The sequence below is a fragment of the Lemur catta genome, chromosome 1 (assembly GCF_020740605.2).
Source record: "Lemur catta isolate mLemCat1 chromosome 1, mLemCat1.pri, whole genome shotgun sequence".
NCBI lineage: Eukaryota > Metazoa > Chordata > Mammalia > Primates > Lemuridae > Lemur > Lemur catta.
Genome location: NC_059128.1, coordinates 201,908,449 through 201,924,952, shown reverse-complemented (window position 1 = coordinate 201,924,952; position 16,504 = coordinate 201,908,449). Strand labels below are relative to the sequence as shown.

General features: G+C 32.5%; 1 protein-coding gene across 5 annotated transcripts in view; it reads right to left on the bottom strand.

Annotated features, from left to right (window-relative positions):
• The window catches only part of NAALADL2 (N-acetylated alpha-linked acidic dipeptidase like 2), an 887,154-nt gene that overhangs the window by 302,029 nt on the left and 568,621 nt on the right, over nucleotides 1–16,504 (bottom strand). For all 5 annotated transcript variants that reach the window (XM_045539692.1, XM_045539695.1, XM_045539696.1 and 2 more), the window contains exons 7-9: nucleotides 9,343–9,435; nucleotides 6,492–6,697; nucleotides 1,554–1,673 (exon numbers count right to left, since the gene is read on the bottom strand). In XM_045539692.1, the coding sequence (XP_045395648.1) occupies nucleotides 1,554–1,673; nucleotides 6,492–6,697; nucleotides 9,343–9,435 (419 nt within the window). The remainder of the gene's footprint in view (nucleotides 1–1,553; nucleotides 1,674–6,491; nucleotides 6,698–9,342; nucleotides 9,436–16,504) is intronic.

Genomic DNA, 16,504 nt, shown 5'->3' with positions numbered 1-16,504 from the left:
TTTTAAATTATAGAATAAAAAAGTTTCATCTCCCCAAAAATATGAAGGTATGTCACGCCATATCACCATTCATTATTAAAAAACCATTCTACACTCTTACATAATTAGCTTTAGATACTAAACTATTTTATGGCCCTGTTATATGATAAGCAAAGATATTATCAGAAATGACATTATATAGATTTGATGCTCTTTAATAGCTTGCTATTTATATTTACCCATGAATTTCAATGATTCCATGTCTTCCAAGATTCTCAAAATAGAAAAAATTATAACACACAAGAAAGAATAGACACATTTTTAACAAACCCTCCCCAATTTCTGGATACTTGAGCATATACTTTCTTCTTACTTATCATTCACTTTATGCAGAAATATTTTAAATTCCCAAGAGAGACATCTGTAGCTGATTTGTTCTTGTGAGTTTTTTTCTAGGCAGGTAAGAGAGTCAGTGAATTCAACGTATTACACAAAGCAGGAGACACTAACTTACAGATCTGGATGTAATTTAGAGCATGCACATTGGCTGATCTTAAATGTACAGATTTATCCATTTCATCTTTCATAATGTCTTCTTTATTGTACTACATATGGAAATGTCAATGAAAACTATTAAACTAGAAAATACTTTATGAAAGTCATAAAATGTTAGTTTGCATCACATTTCAATCAAGAATTACGGCTAATCCAAAGCACTGTTCATTATCTCTCTCTTTTTCTAGTTCAGTTCCTGTAACACTTGTTGGAAACCCCGTGGGCATCTGAAAGGTCGTTTCCAATATACATCAACAGACATTGGAGCTGATATGAAACCACCTCCTAGTGGTGGTATGATTATTTTCATACTGAGAAATAGCACATATTTTATCTGTGGTGAAAGTCATAAAAAGAATGCAGAAATTAAAGTGTGAACACTACTAATAAACAGGAAAAATATTCTGCTAAATTCTTTGAAATAGGCGAGAAGTGACTAAATTTAAATAAGTAACTGTAGTGCAACACCACAAACTACATGATTTTTTTCAAGTTACTTAGTAGGAAAATACATGCTTTTATTTTCCATATATATTTTTTCAAACAATATTTTCTAAATATTTTAAATTTAATTATAACTATATTCTTGTTCTCAAGGAGCTTATAATGTAGTTGAAAAGATAGCATAGGTCCAAAATTTATGCCAAACATGAATGAGGGGGAAGAAATTCAGAAGTTACCATGTTTACCACAAGATGTCAAGATTGCAGAATTTGGAATTTGAGAGCTAAATGAAACTTTTAAGAAATAAATTTACATTTTTACATACCTTCTCTATAACTGCATGATTTGTACCTCCTACATTATACTATAAAAGAGTAGCATGTGAAGAATTCCAGGATATGCAAAACTAGTTTAAAGATTTTAATTTTTAAAAAAAATCAGCAATAGATCATTTTTAAAAAATTTACATATCATTTTATGCACATTTAAAAAGAAATTAAAAATCAAGAAATGCCAAATTATAGAGAAAAAGGAAGGTTTTTATAATCATTTTATACAAAAGTGGTTCATCTTACCTCTACTACTAGCTGCTGAAGAGATGGTGATGCTACAGGATGGAGACTTGAGTTACCCCGTATGGGACTATGGAGACTAATATAAGCCACAACATTTTTCTGCAGAACCTTCTTGAAATCCTGAAATCCAAAAAAGGATCTATCTTTAACATAAATAAAAATAACAGATTCTCTTTCATTAGTTAAATGTCGAATAAAAAACACTTCATACTTAAAATCATTACATTTCATAAGTACTTTTTAAAAACCAATCCCATATTATTTAATAGAATACACAAAGGTTGTAAAGGATTTTAAATAAAGGTGGTGAGGAATCAGATATAACATATAATTAAAAATTTTAAAGCATGTTCCTGACAAAAGTCAAATTTTAAGAGAAAATGTTCTTAAAAAGTTAACATGGTATGAGATTCAACTATACAGTACAAAATGGAATATTTGCTCCAGTGATTGAATTTAATTTTATACTCACTGAATTAGGAACAGACATAGATAAACTACTTCAGTGATTAATAAAACTAGCCCTTTTCTTTGAAGCAATGAGCTACTTTTTGCAGAAAGTAACTCTTAATTCTGAGTAAAATGGGGCATACTACAATTGTGAGTTTGCAAATATTACTTTAAATAAAACCTGATGCATATTTAGGGCATGTAAGTAGCACAAAATGATTCTGTAGAATAGTTTTTCACTTCTCTGCTGACCCCTACCGTGCAAAAATGAAGATCACTGATCCTATTAATAAGATACCACTAAGAAGTCCTTCTGTTATTTTCCTGCATTCGTTGCATAAATATTAAGTGGGTAATTATCATGGTGGTATTTCTATAGAAATGCCTAAAAATTATGTTATGTCATGTCTTGGGATAGTATCTTTCTTCTTCTAGCACCATGAAATAAAATCTACAAAGACTTCTATATCTAATAAATCAATAATGTTATCACCATTTTATTTTTATTTTTTATTGTAGATTTGTAATTTACAATTATAAAAACTTATGAGGTACAAAATGATGTTATAGTTAATGAATACAATGTAATTAAATCAAACTAGTTACCATATCTATTATATCACCTCAAATATTCAACATTTTTGTGGTAAAAACATCTGAAATTTACTCTTAGCAATTTTGAAATGTATCATATTATTATATATATTCACCAGGTGGTACAATAGAACTGAAAAAAAATACTCCTCCTGTATTTTGTACTCTTTGACCATCATCTCCCCATTGCCCCCACCCCTCAGTCTCTGGAAGCACCATTCTACACTCTGCTGTAGATGAATGCATAAAGAAAATGTGGTATATATGCACAATGAAATACTACTCAGCCTTGAAAAAGAAGGAAATTTTGTCATTTGTGACAACCTGGTCAGAATTGGACAATATTATGCTAAGTGTAATAGGCCCGGCACAGAAAGACAAATCCTGCATGTTCTCACTGTTACCCTTATTTTATGTTGAAAATTCAGCTATACCTCTGTTAAAGAGGTGAAAAGATAATCACTTAAAATTAATAAATATTTCAAATGAACATAAATGATTAATTTTAAACTTGAGTAATTTCTCCATAGTATTACTTAGAAATGTTTATTTTACTTAAGTTGTATGAAAAAACAGTTCCTGTTTGCACACTGCCACATAGAAACTGTCTATATATTAGTCCATGCAATTCTCCTGTGAACCTCACAAGGTAGCATTAATGCATGCATTTAAGGAATCAAGTCTTAGAGAAGTTAATCTTGCAAACATATTTTATGGTAGAAAGGATTTGAACTCTGGCTTTTTTGGCTCTCAAATCTGTAGTATTTCCACAATAGCCTACGACAAATGAAGATACTTCACAGAAGAAATGGTACTTTTTAAAGTAAAGAACTTATTTAGTAAAATTTTATAATTTTCTTCAAGGATCAAGATTAGTATTGAGTCAATTCTCTAATACTTCTGTCATTATACATCCCATTTTTAAGTTGATTGACCAACATCACCTAATCCTCTTAACTACAACTGTGGGTTTCCAGAGATTTCTATGTAAGCAAATTTAAATAGGGTAACACGACATGTCAACAAAGGCTTTCCTTGTTCACCTTCATGAGGGAATGTATTTAAAGCACAAATTGATTTCAGTCTAAAAGAAAATGTTTCATTCTCAGAAGGAGTAGATTTGATAAGAGTAGAAAGAACAGGACAACTAACAGTTTTCTAAATTTCTCTTCAAACAGATAGTTACGAAATGGTATTAAGAACTGCATTGAAATAATCTTCTGAGACACAGTAAATATAGAAATATATTTTATAAGCCAATAATCAAGTGCACATTATTCACCTTTTTTATTTTTCATATCTTTTTCCCATCCAGTCATATGAAAAGCCTAAAAGTAACTGAATGTGTAATCACTTGCCAAGTATGCCTGCATATACATACAAATATTTGAAGACAGTGGTACCTAATGTTTTTGAGTAAGAATAACCTTTTCTAGCAGTTTTTCTTGTGAATTCCCACATTGTAGTAATTGTACTTTTAGTATCTGTTGATTGAGAAAATAGAAAATCACTGAAAGATGCAATTAATTCATTAATTAATTAAAATTAAAAAGAAATTTGTATTTTAACCACAAAAATATCACATACTTTGAAAGAATAATTGCTCACATACATGCAGGGCCACATTGATTAGTACAGGCTTTGATGTTTGATGCTCAAATAAGTTCAAGGCCTTTTTGCCATGAAATTTCTTATGCATTGGGATTCAAGGTATTTGTTAGGAACTACTAAAGTTAGACAAGTCTACTTTAGAACATAGTTCAGTTCAGAAATACATGTATTAATTTAGGACTAACATAAATTGTGAAAGTTATGAGATAGGTATCTGGAAAACTATGATATAGTGAAATAAATCTTTCGAATTTGAAAAGAATTTTTAAGACATTTTCTTAATATGTGTTTTTTTTGTTATAAGAAAACAAACATTGTTTTATTGTTTCTGAATTACTAATAGCAAGTCCGGACATATTTCCTAACTAGTTCTTTAACTTGTTTACCAATCTTTAAAGTAAGTAATTTGAATAGGGGTTTGATTCAGCAATTATATTTCCATCTTACTTACAAATTTGTCAATTTGAAAAGGTTCTTTAAGCAACGAAATTTTTTCATTTGAAGTAGTTCTTTTGAATAGAGATCAAACATTCACACCATTAATTTACATATGGAAAAGCATTCCAATATGCAATGTGTGAATCTTGATGAATTTTACACTGAAAATTTTTCTCATCTTTAAGACTTTTCTTTCCTTCAAATTAAAAAGACACTTGCTATTTTCTTGTTTATACCTTTTTGATATTTTCTTTGACATTCAGTAGACATTTTATGTTTTTTTGAGTGCTTAACTAAAAAGTGTAACAAGAGAATTTCCTGTTAGATACAATTTTTTTCCTCAAAGGTAAAGTAGTAATGAAAAACTAGAATATTAAATAACTTTACTTTCCTAGTAAATTTGTGTAGATTTTTTGTTCTGCATATTGCTATTGAACCTCTTTTGTTTTCATTTTAACTTTTTATTTTTAATTATTTTGGGTACATAATAATCATATATATTCATAAGGTACATATGATGTTTTGATACAGGCATACAATGTGTATTAATAAAATCAGGGTAATTGAGGTATCCATCACCTCCTTTAAAAAAAGATAAAAGTGTCAGGTTTTAGTCTGAAATGTTGGTTCTTAGTGCACTCATGGCCAAAGAATGACCAGACGCATCAAAATAAGATAAGCATGAAAATGAGGTTTATTGAGGAGAGAAAGATAGGATTATAGGAAAAGAGCAAGATATAGGTTTACAAAGCATAATACATATGCCACAGATGATGACTGTAACCATTGTCACAGCAAAGAGAGAGCAAGGAGAAGGATGAAAAAATGGGCCTGATTATGGTCTGCAACTTGTTTTATAGTGCTTGGATTGGGACCTCCCTTGTGGTTCAGATGTTACCATGGAAGCACTTTGAATAGACAGTTGGGAGCTGCATGACCTGAGTCTTACTGTGCATGCAGCCCTCCCATGAGCCTCTCTGAAAGCCCATTTTGGGGGGGTAAATCACAGCAACACCCACTTTCATCCCTAGGAGACCCAGAATCCCTTGCTATCTACCTAACAAAAGGAAATAGAATATCTAAAAGTTTTACAATGTTTTCATTGTTGTTAATATACCAACAATGCAATTATCCATACTCATGTTCTATTAAAAATACAGTGCATTTGTGAGACACAAACCTAGCAGAAGCATTTGAAACTTCAATACTCAAGTTGTTTTCTAATTGTGCCTCATTGCATGCTTGATTTCATTTGGACACAGGCTTCCTAAGGTAGTTACTACGGAAGTAGGCAGTAGGTAGGCAGATAGGAAACAGAAGGTAGGGAGAGAGTGATGAAGGGGTGGAGCAGTAGAAAGAGGAACAAGTGGAGGGATGGAGGAAGAAAGGTAACTTCTATTTTAAATCCAATCTCCATATTGTATAGATAAAATATAATGCTAAGGTAATAAACATTTAATATAGGTGATTTTTCCCTGATTCCAGATAATTCCTAAAAAGATTTTTGCAAAATAAGGTAATGGTATGTATCACTTGATCCTTTCTTGTCCAGTGCCTGTCAATTTTTCTTCTAAGGAGAAAATTACAATAATCAGACAAATATTATTGTGGGTTATATTGTAGCAGGGTTTGCAGATCTGGTAGCAACAGGGATAAAATACTTAAATTATACACTATGGTCTAACTCTAATTCCTTCCCCCTTATTCTTATAGATGATGTCACCAAATTAGCAGATATAATACCCTGGTTGGGAGGCACATTATTGTCTTCAGCTCCAACAATTTTATTTTGTCTACTTTGGTGAAAAAAGAAAAGCATTGTAATTAATGTATATTTTATTTTACCTCTCCCCATTCATATGAGCCAATATTGCCAAAAGCTGTTCCTCCCCACGAGCAGAAAACAATAGTGCGGTCTGGTCTCCACCCTCTCTTAACTCTTAACATCAAGGCCCGGATAAAAGCTGTGATTATTGCAGTGCTACTGGCCCATTCTTGTCCATTATAACTGTATGCAGTATGATGGTGGCTGCCGACTATAACATACCGGTCTGGAAATAGAAGGGAACAAGAACCATTAGAACAAAATGTAAACCTTAACAATAAATTTAATGACATTTACATAATCCTATTGTACAACTGAGCAACAATTAAGCAAAATTGTTCTAATAATTAAGCCTACTTTAATATTTTTCACCCACTGTCTTGATTCACACATCTGTGTATATCAAAGCAGAAGCAGCTGCTGAACTCAATTATGAATACAAAGCTTAGATCCATATTACTGTCCTTTACAACATGAATATTAATTAATGAAGTATACAAATACACCACAATGAAACTCTTATCTAGCATTTTTCCAGAATCACAGTGGGAAGTGCCCTGTAAACAATGTGTGTATGCTCAGTAAATATTAATGAACTATTAATACATTTGAGGAAGCAGTTATTCAGTAGCTGTAAATATTAAAAATGTGGTAGTCATGTATGGATTTTGCAATAAATTAAGTGTTTAGGGAATTAATTACAGCTTCTAGTCCCTCTCCTTTCTCTGAAGAAAAGACATAAAATTCACCAATATCAAAATTCATTCAACTACTGTAAAAGTTGCCTTTTAACAGATTTTCTTTCATATAATCACCCATAATTCATTAGATACGCTATTAGAAAAGTCTCCATGACACATGGAGGTGGCCTGTTCAATTTACATTACTGACTTGTCAGTAAAAAGGTAGGTTGAAAATGTATCTCAAGAGTTTCTTCTGATTTTGTTGTCAGTGAATGTTATTGGTAATAGTAACAGAGCTAAATTTCTTTGACCAAGTAGTCACAGCCCCATATATCTGTGTAAAAAGTATTATTGCATTATTAGATGTCCCATAATTGGATGGTAAAGTATTCAGATTCTGAATCCAGTCTGCTTGGGTTTTAATCCAGGCTTTGAAACTCACTAGTTGTATGACCTTGGGAAGCTTATTTAAACTCTCTCTGACTTAATTTTTTTCAACTCTGAGAATACAAATAGTACATTCATTGTTCAATTGTTTTGAGTGTTATGTGAGTTACTATTTGTAAGGTACTTTGGACAGTGCCTGACACAAAGTAGGTCTTACACACATGTGGAATAAATGAATCACCCCTTATAACATCAAGAAACTACTACCTTACAAGAAATGTCACAATGTGAAGCAATTTTAGCTTTCCACACTGATTTTAGAGCCAGTAATGGATTTGATCTGCCAATATTTTATCAAGATTTAATTAGTGGTATTCATGGTAGGTCTGCAAATGTTGAAAACCTGGGAATTTACTCATCTCCCAGAAATATCTGAAAGTTCTGCTTGGGATTGTTTTTATTCTAAATAAGTCATATCTTAAAAACTTAATACTAATTGATGATTATTTCCAATTTTCAAAGTCTGTAAATAAGAAAATCATCCAAACAAACAAGATTTTTGTATAGAATTCAAATAAACAAAATTTGAGAAGCTTTGCATATTATACACTGAATAGTAATGGTAAAATTGATTTTTTAAAAATTCCAGGTTTTTTTCATAGATTGAATTTTTTTACCCTAAAGGTAGTATAACTTTGTACTGCTGGGTTTTCCAATAATAACTTACAAATGTAGCAATGATGATAAATATTCTATACTTCACTTATAGATTCTTGTGATGAAAATTTGTTGAAATGCAATAGTAATAGTTTTCAAATTTTTAATATATTTAAAGACACTATGATAAGAGGTTAATCAACACTGCTACTGTAAGGAAATCAGAAAGAATAAGTACCTTTCATAAATTTTGTAAGAGTTGGCCAGCAAGAGACTGAGAGGTTATAAAATTTGATCTCAAAATTCTCTGAGTTAGCAATTAGTTCAATTTTACTAAAATGATAGAGAAGCATAATTCTCCAAGGAAAATTTGAGTAAATGTCCCAACAAAATCAATAAAAGTAGCACAAGTGTAATGAAAAACTGTTGCACCTACACTGTATAACAGACACATCAGACAATAATATATGATTCAGCTTTTCATGAATTTAGAAGTGTTATTAAATAATTATTAATTTATGTCAGTTATTTTCACTTTTTTTGGCCTATATAATATCATCTGAAGACTATCAGAAACCCCTAACAAGGTATAAAATTATTTAAAATCTGATCAGGTGATCATTTTCATAAGCACCTTCAAAACCTAAAGCCATGCAAACATTTGGCAGAATTGGCAGTGGACCAAGGGTCAGGAATGGGACCTAGATTAACACTGAAAAATTATATTTGGAGACAAAAACTTATTTTTTTAAAAAAAAAGTCATTAAAAAATAAAATATTTCTCTTTAAAAAATGTCTTTTCTTGATAAAGATAAAAATTCCAATGGCGTTGTAATAAATAAAACAGGAAAAAAATCGGCTTTTGTAGCACATGCCAGTTTAACAAATCTAAACTTTCTTGTTTCATTCACCCCCAACCCCCCCCAAACAAACACACTCTCTACTAAGATTTCTTTTTGAAGAGATGTGGTAGGAAGGAGAATACAGACCTAATTCTTAGTTTCATATTTATCTACACTTAGAGTGGGATAAACTTCTGGTTACATCTAAAGTGGGATATGTAACTACTATATTAAACTATTACACAGCATATCTTGTGCAGTTTCACATAAAATGTAGATTGTAAATACTTAACCCTACTTACCTGGAGATGCCAAGCCCCTTACGTAACCAACAACATTAGTAACTGTTTTGAATTTCGTGACTGTTTGAACTTGCATGCTGACAATTCTTATTTCTGAAAAAATAAAAATTTAAAGATGTTTCTCAATATTCTGTTGTATTTAAAAAAAAACATTAAAATTTATTTATCCAATATCATCAGCAAAAGAATTCCACACAGTTGGAATTTTTCCAAATAACCAAAATTATACTTTTTTGACAAATATTTATTCAATACTTTGTGCAAACTCTATTTTAGGTGATTGTTATGCAATGATGACTAAGATACACTTGCCAGCTGCATAGAACTGCGGAGCCATAAATAGGCAATTCTAAACCTCACATTCAATGCTGCACCGGGAGTTCAACAGGAGAGCACATAGGAGATGTGAGCAACTCATATTTTAAAAAAGGGGAAAAAATAGATAAAAATATTTTCAAAGAATAGTGAACACTTTCCTGTCTTCCGAGAAAGAACATGTGGAAGACAATCTAACCTTTCCTATATGACTCATTGTTATATTAACACTTTAAAAACTAAATAGGCCAGGCATAGTGACTCACGCCTATAATCCTAGCACTTTGGGAGGCTGAGGGGGGAAGATCACCTGAAGCCAGGAGTTTGAGACAAGCCTGAACAATAGCTAGATCCTATATCCACAAAAAAATAATTAAAAAAAAATTTAGCCGAGCTTGGTGGAACACCCCTGTAGCTATGAGCTATGATGGCACCACTGTACTCCACCTTTGGGTGACAAAGCAATACTCTGTCTCTAAAAAAAAAAGAAGGAGAAAAAGAATGAGCCTTCTTGTTAATATCCTACAGGTTCTAACAGTTAATCTATAGGGTTTTTATTTTTTACTTTTTTTAAGCTCATTATGGGGGTACAAAAGTTCAGGTTATATATATCTTGCCCATACCCCCCCATCCCCCCCGAGTCTGAGCTTCAAGCGTGTCCATTCCCTAGACAGTGCTCATCGCACTCATCAAGTAGGTATGCACCCATCCCCTCCCCTATCCCCCCTAGTCAGAACTTCAAGCGTGTCCATTCCCCAGACAGTGCGCATCACACTCATCAAGTAGGTATACACCCATCCCGTCCCCCCACCCCCCACCTCTGTCCGATACCCAATTGGTGTTATTCCCAAATGTGCACTTAGGTGATGATCAGGGAAACCATTTTGCTGGTGAGTTCATATGGTGCTTATTTTTCCATTTTTGGGATACTTCACTTAATAGAATGGGTTCCAGCTCTATCCAGGAGAACCAAAGAGATGCCATATCACCGTTATTTCTTATAGCTGAGTAATATTCCACGGTATACATATACCACATTTTGCTAATCCATTCATGAATTGATGGGCATTTGGGTTGTTTCCACATCTTTGCAGTTGTGAATTGTGCTGCTATAAACATTCGAGTGCAGGTGTCTTTTTTATAGAGTGACTTTTGTCCTTCTGGGTAGATGCCCAATAATGGGATTGCTGGATGGAATGGTAGGTCTACTTGAATCTGTTTAAGGTATCTCCATATTGTTTTCCAAGGGGGTTGCACTAGTTTACAGTCCCACCAGCAGTGTATGAGTGTTCCTGTCTCTCCGCATCCATGCCAACATGTATTGTTTTGGGACTTTTTATCTTTCTTCATTTTCAACGTAGACAATCCCTTACCAAAAAAGGATAGTTTGGCTTTGAAATCTTTATAGCTTTTGCTTACTGCTCTTAGCCTATCATTTTGTCTAGTGCTGCCAGTGCAGTGTGTAATGGAAGCAATGATAGTATTAAATTTGTGGGTTTTTTTGTAATAAGCCCTAATTGGTCATGATATGTTTTCTATATTTTGTTACCATATTTGGTTTTCTATATTTGGTTTAGGATATTTGCATATATAAGTTGATTGGTTGATAATTTTACTTATCATTTGTTCTAGTCTGGTTTTGATACCTGGATTATAAAACTGGACAAATACTTTAGGGATCTTTGCTTCTTTTCCTAGAGTTTATGTAGCATGGGGATTACCTATTTTACAGAGCTGTGATAGGAGACAATTATAAAACTATCAAGGTCTGGTATTTGTGTGTGTGTGTGTGTGTGTGTGTGTGTGTGTTAAGAGAATACATTTTCTCTTCCAAAAATAATCTTTGTAGTGGTTATAAATTCATTCAGATTTTTAACATAAAATTATTTATTTCTTCTAAATTTATTTGCATTTAGTTGTTCATTTTGCTCTTACACTTAAAAAAATCACTGCCATATATCTGTAATTTTGTCCCATTTTCCATTTCTATCATTAACTTATGTCTTTTCTTCCTTCATCAGTTGCAAGAATTTGGCTAATTTATTAATATTTTCACAGAGCCAGTTTTGAAGTTTTAAATCCTCATTATTTGTTTTTCACTTCAATATTCTATTCTATGTTTATTATTTTCTTTCTTAAATTTTACCTGAATGTACTGTTGTTCTTTACCTAACTTCTTAATTTAAATGCTTTGCTCATTACCTTTCAATCTCTCTATATATACGTATCCATTTAAGGCTACAGATTTTCTATGTTAGCTATGGTACACTAATTTTAATTTATTGTCTTATTATCTTATAGATTCTAAATTTTTACAATTTCTATTATAATTCCTTCTATATTATATATATTAGTTCAAGTAATTTTTAAATAGCCACATACAAGGTATGATTACTGTTTTGATAGTGATATCCAACTTAATTTAATCACAGACAGAGAACAAGGTCTTATACTACCAATACCTTGATATTAGGTGAGATTTGTTTTGTGACCCTATAGGCTACTGCATCTGATAAATAAAGAATAAATTTTTTAATAGATATTCCATATAAATATTATGTATTTCCTAATGAATGGGTATAGCATTCTACATAATGTCCAATAGATCAAACTTGAAAATTGTGTGGCTATAACCTTACTAATGTTTCTTTATGTATTCTCTATTAATTATTGAAACATGTTAAAGTTTGTCACAAAGATATTAAATCTGTTAATTTATTATGGCAATACTATAAAATTTTTCTTGGTGTATTTTTAGACTCATTTGTTAGGTCTATAGAAATTGGGAATTGCTGTATCTTTCTCACTAATTATTACATATATATCTTTTATATCCCAATTTTATTTCCCTAAAGTCTTCTTCTCTTCCTCCCTCATCCACTTGATAGTAACATAATTACTCTATCTTTCTTTTGGTAGGTATTTCTCTGATATATATTTTCCCAGCATTGCATTTGCTTTTGCCAGGCATCCCAGGGGCATTCCTGGCCTGGGGACAATTTTTATGCTGATTGTTTGGCTTAGAGTTGCTAAACTCTAAGCCAGGGGTTTTGATTTCTAAAAGCAGATTTTTTTTTTTATCATCCAGAGCTCAAGTAGAAGAAAGCTTCCCTCTACCAGCGGGTGGGTTTCTTTCTACTCTTCCCACTTCCCCCCCATGATCCTGGTTTTATATAGAGGTCACAGTTCCAACTCGCTGCCTCCATGGGCACAGGACTATATCTTCTGTCCCCACGTGAGTGCTGTCTTCCCACTCTCATTTACCAGGACCCATAACCTTTCAATGTCAGGCAACCACAGAGGAAAATCTTTTGCTTATTTCTCTGATTTTTAATTCTTTTTTCATTTTTGCTTGTGGATATTTGGTTATATTTGACTTTCTTTTTTGATAGCTAGTTTTTAAAACAATTTTTCTTTTAATACAATTTTTCTTCAGCATTCCTAGACATTTACATGGAAAGATTTCAAATTGTTTTATTCTGCCCTGTTCTACATACTGGAATCTAAGACTGCTTTTTAAAAAAAAAAAAAAAAAAAAGTACAGAGGTCTGATAAAATAAACCCAACCTTTTGCTCTGGAAAGGATGCTGTATTTACATTGCATCCTTCCAACTGAAAAAAGGACTTCCATATGTATCACTAGGCAAAGATGAGGTTCAAATAATGACATATTAATATAGCAGAAAGTGGCTTTTCATCTATTTATTTACATCCCCACACATGTGTTGATCCTAATACATATTGTTTTATATTATTCCATACTCATGTCTGAAAAAATATATACACAGTTTGTTTTCCTTCATTAGAATCAGCACCATGATAACACTATACATTTTAATAATGAATATCAGTAAAATCTTGGATACACTTGCACACTAAAGACACATCCACTGCTGCTGGCTTTACTAATTTGAAGAACTCATTGGCAAGGCAGTATTACTCTTCATAGCAATAACAATAGTAATCTTGTACTTTGGAAGTTATCCTACAGGAGTAATTCAACTCTCTGCAGTATCCTCTATAATAGCAATTACAGAAAACAACACAAATAACCCAAATAAGGAAATGACTTAGAAAATTGTGATAAAACGCATGACTGTTAAAATGTGAAAAGAATACATAGAAACATAGACACACTGACTGTAAGTGAAGAAAACAGAATACAGAGAGATTTACATAATGGTTGAGCTTAGGTAAAAACGTGTTTTTATGAACAAACTATGAAAAAGGAGAGATTAACAGATGGTATAGAATTTGGGTTAGGCAGGGCTTCCCATATCTGCTGGGATGAGGCACTGTGAACAACAAAAGCTTGGCCAAACCTGCACTCTGTGGCATTTATCCTCTCTTCGGATCCCCAGGGTTGGTGGAATTAAAACTTAAGGAGATCGCCTTTCCCCAGTGCTGCACCTTATAACATTGAATCCTTTTGTACTCTGGGAACTTTTAGAATTTTTGTCTTTTTCATGCTTTTAAATTTAACTATAAAATATATAGATTCTTTTTCCCTGGAAATAGTACTACTTTTTCAACTATTTTCTCTTTGCCATTTCTTCTGATGCTCTTTCTAGAACACCTATTTTTATCCACTATATCATTTAGTTGTACTTTCACACTTTCCTTATCTTTTTCTGTGGTTCTCTGGAAAAAATTTTTAATCTGATCTTCTGCCTCTTGTATTTATTCTTCACTTGTATCTATCTTTCACTGTATCTATCTATCTATGTTATTTATTGGTATATTTGGTATATTTCTTTCAATTATTCTATTTTCCATACCTATTATTTCCTTTCTTTTTTAATGCTTTTTAGTTTTTTGTATTATGTTGCTAATACAGTCCATTCTCTTTTTGAATTTACTTGTAATTCTTATTTTAAATTCATATACTATGTGTTCCAACATAGTTACTTCAGGTAGTATAAACATTCGTTGTGTTAATTTTCTGCTATGGTGGAGATGGACATCAGGATCTGGGTCCTTTGGTCTGGAAGTTTATGTGGCTCAGCAGGGGGTATCAGGACCCAAGCATGGGGAGGACAGTGTCTGTGTGTGTGTGTGTGTGTGTGTGTGTGTGTGTGTGTGTGTGTGTATGTGTGTGAAAGCCTGAATATGGAGAGGAAAGCAATTGCCAGGGGAACAGTGCAATGAGAGAATTCATTGAAGCAGTGAGGACACCTACATTTAAGAACTGAACAACAGATAGTTTTGGAGCCTAAGTAGGGTGAGGAAGTAAACTACATTGGGGTAGGGGGAGGTGGAACATTTGACATAGGGTGAACAGCTCATTTAAGGCAGTGCCTGGAATGGGTGTTTGAGCCATAGTGGAGTGAGAAGGGCATCCTTGTGGAGACGGGAGTAATGACATCAACTGATTACATACAGGGAAACTGATTACCTAAGTAAATGTTAAGCATTCAGCACAATGAGAAGCACATTTCTGACTGTCAGAGAAGGGATTTACAAACATGGAAAGAAAAATGTAACTAGGAGTTGAAATGTTGTCATGTTTTTAATATATACATACATAGATACAAAAGTAAATACCGATGTAAATCTGTGTGTATGGATAAGGGTATTTTATATACTTACATAAAATATAATATCAAAATATAACTATATTTCCCTAGCTTTGTTCACTGAGCAGTACTAAGAAGCAACACTTTAATAGCAATTAACATATCTAGAATACAAATAGTGTTTTCTAGAAACTATTCTCCACCCAAAGGAACTGGTCTCTTTGGGGAAATGATTGGTAACAGATGATTTGGTACATCTTACAGTGCCAAAAACTAAGAAAATACTCGAAGAATAATGAGTATATGCCAAAGGACACAAGACCCAGTAAAGTTGCTATTACTGGCTAACATTGGACAATTAGGGTACCAAAATGTAAACAGTACTGGTTTATATGCCATAGAATCAATTATGAACATAAACTGTAAGCAAATAATGAATCAATATGGTATATATAAGTAAGGAAACATACAAACAAATGAACAGGAAAAAAAGAAATCTCTTTTTTACAGTAGAATGCCAACTAATAAATGTAGAAGGGATGATGAAATTGGAGGGTCACCACTGGCATCATCGTGATAATGACTAATTGTGCAAGAAGCATCAACAAACACCGGAACTAGTAGGTGGAAGTAACAAGATGTTTACATGATTTTAAATGCTTGTTGATTATAGAAGAAAAATGAAAAAGAGTAACTCCAGTAAGGATACCTGGAAGACACCACCTTAAGTAGTGAGTAAATGATCAAGGGTAGTAGCATCACCAGAGATGGGACAAATTGCAATCATGTACCACCTGATAAAGACACCATCGGAAAAACATAGTCTCACTTCTTATATTATTGTGTGATATTACAAAGATGCAAAGCCTCAATCTATTCATGGGAAAACATCAAATATATCCAAATTGAGGGACATTCTGAAGATAATTGGCGTGAAGTCTTCAAAGGTATCAAGGCAAAGGAAGTCAAGAAAAGACAAATTATTCCAAGTTGAAGGAAATGAGAAACTTGACAACCCAGTGTAACACATGATTCCACTTTGGATCTTTTTGCAATTTAGGACATTATTGAGACAATTGACAAAAGCTGAAAAGGGTCTGTGGAGTTCATGGTAGTAATGTAGCAAAGATTCATTCCTGGTTGTATCATTTATGTAGGAAAATGTCATTGGAGAATTCAGATATGATAGTTTATGGTGTCTTTAGTTTGCTCTTGAGTAGTTGAGGAAAATATATTCTTTTTATTATTCTTGAAACTTTTCTGTAAGTTTGAATTTATTCAAAATAAAAAAAATTCACTGTTGAAATCTGAAATTAGAAAATCCTGCAGAA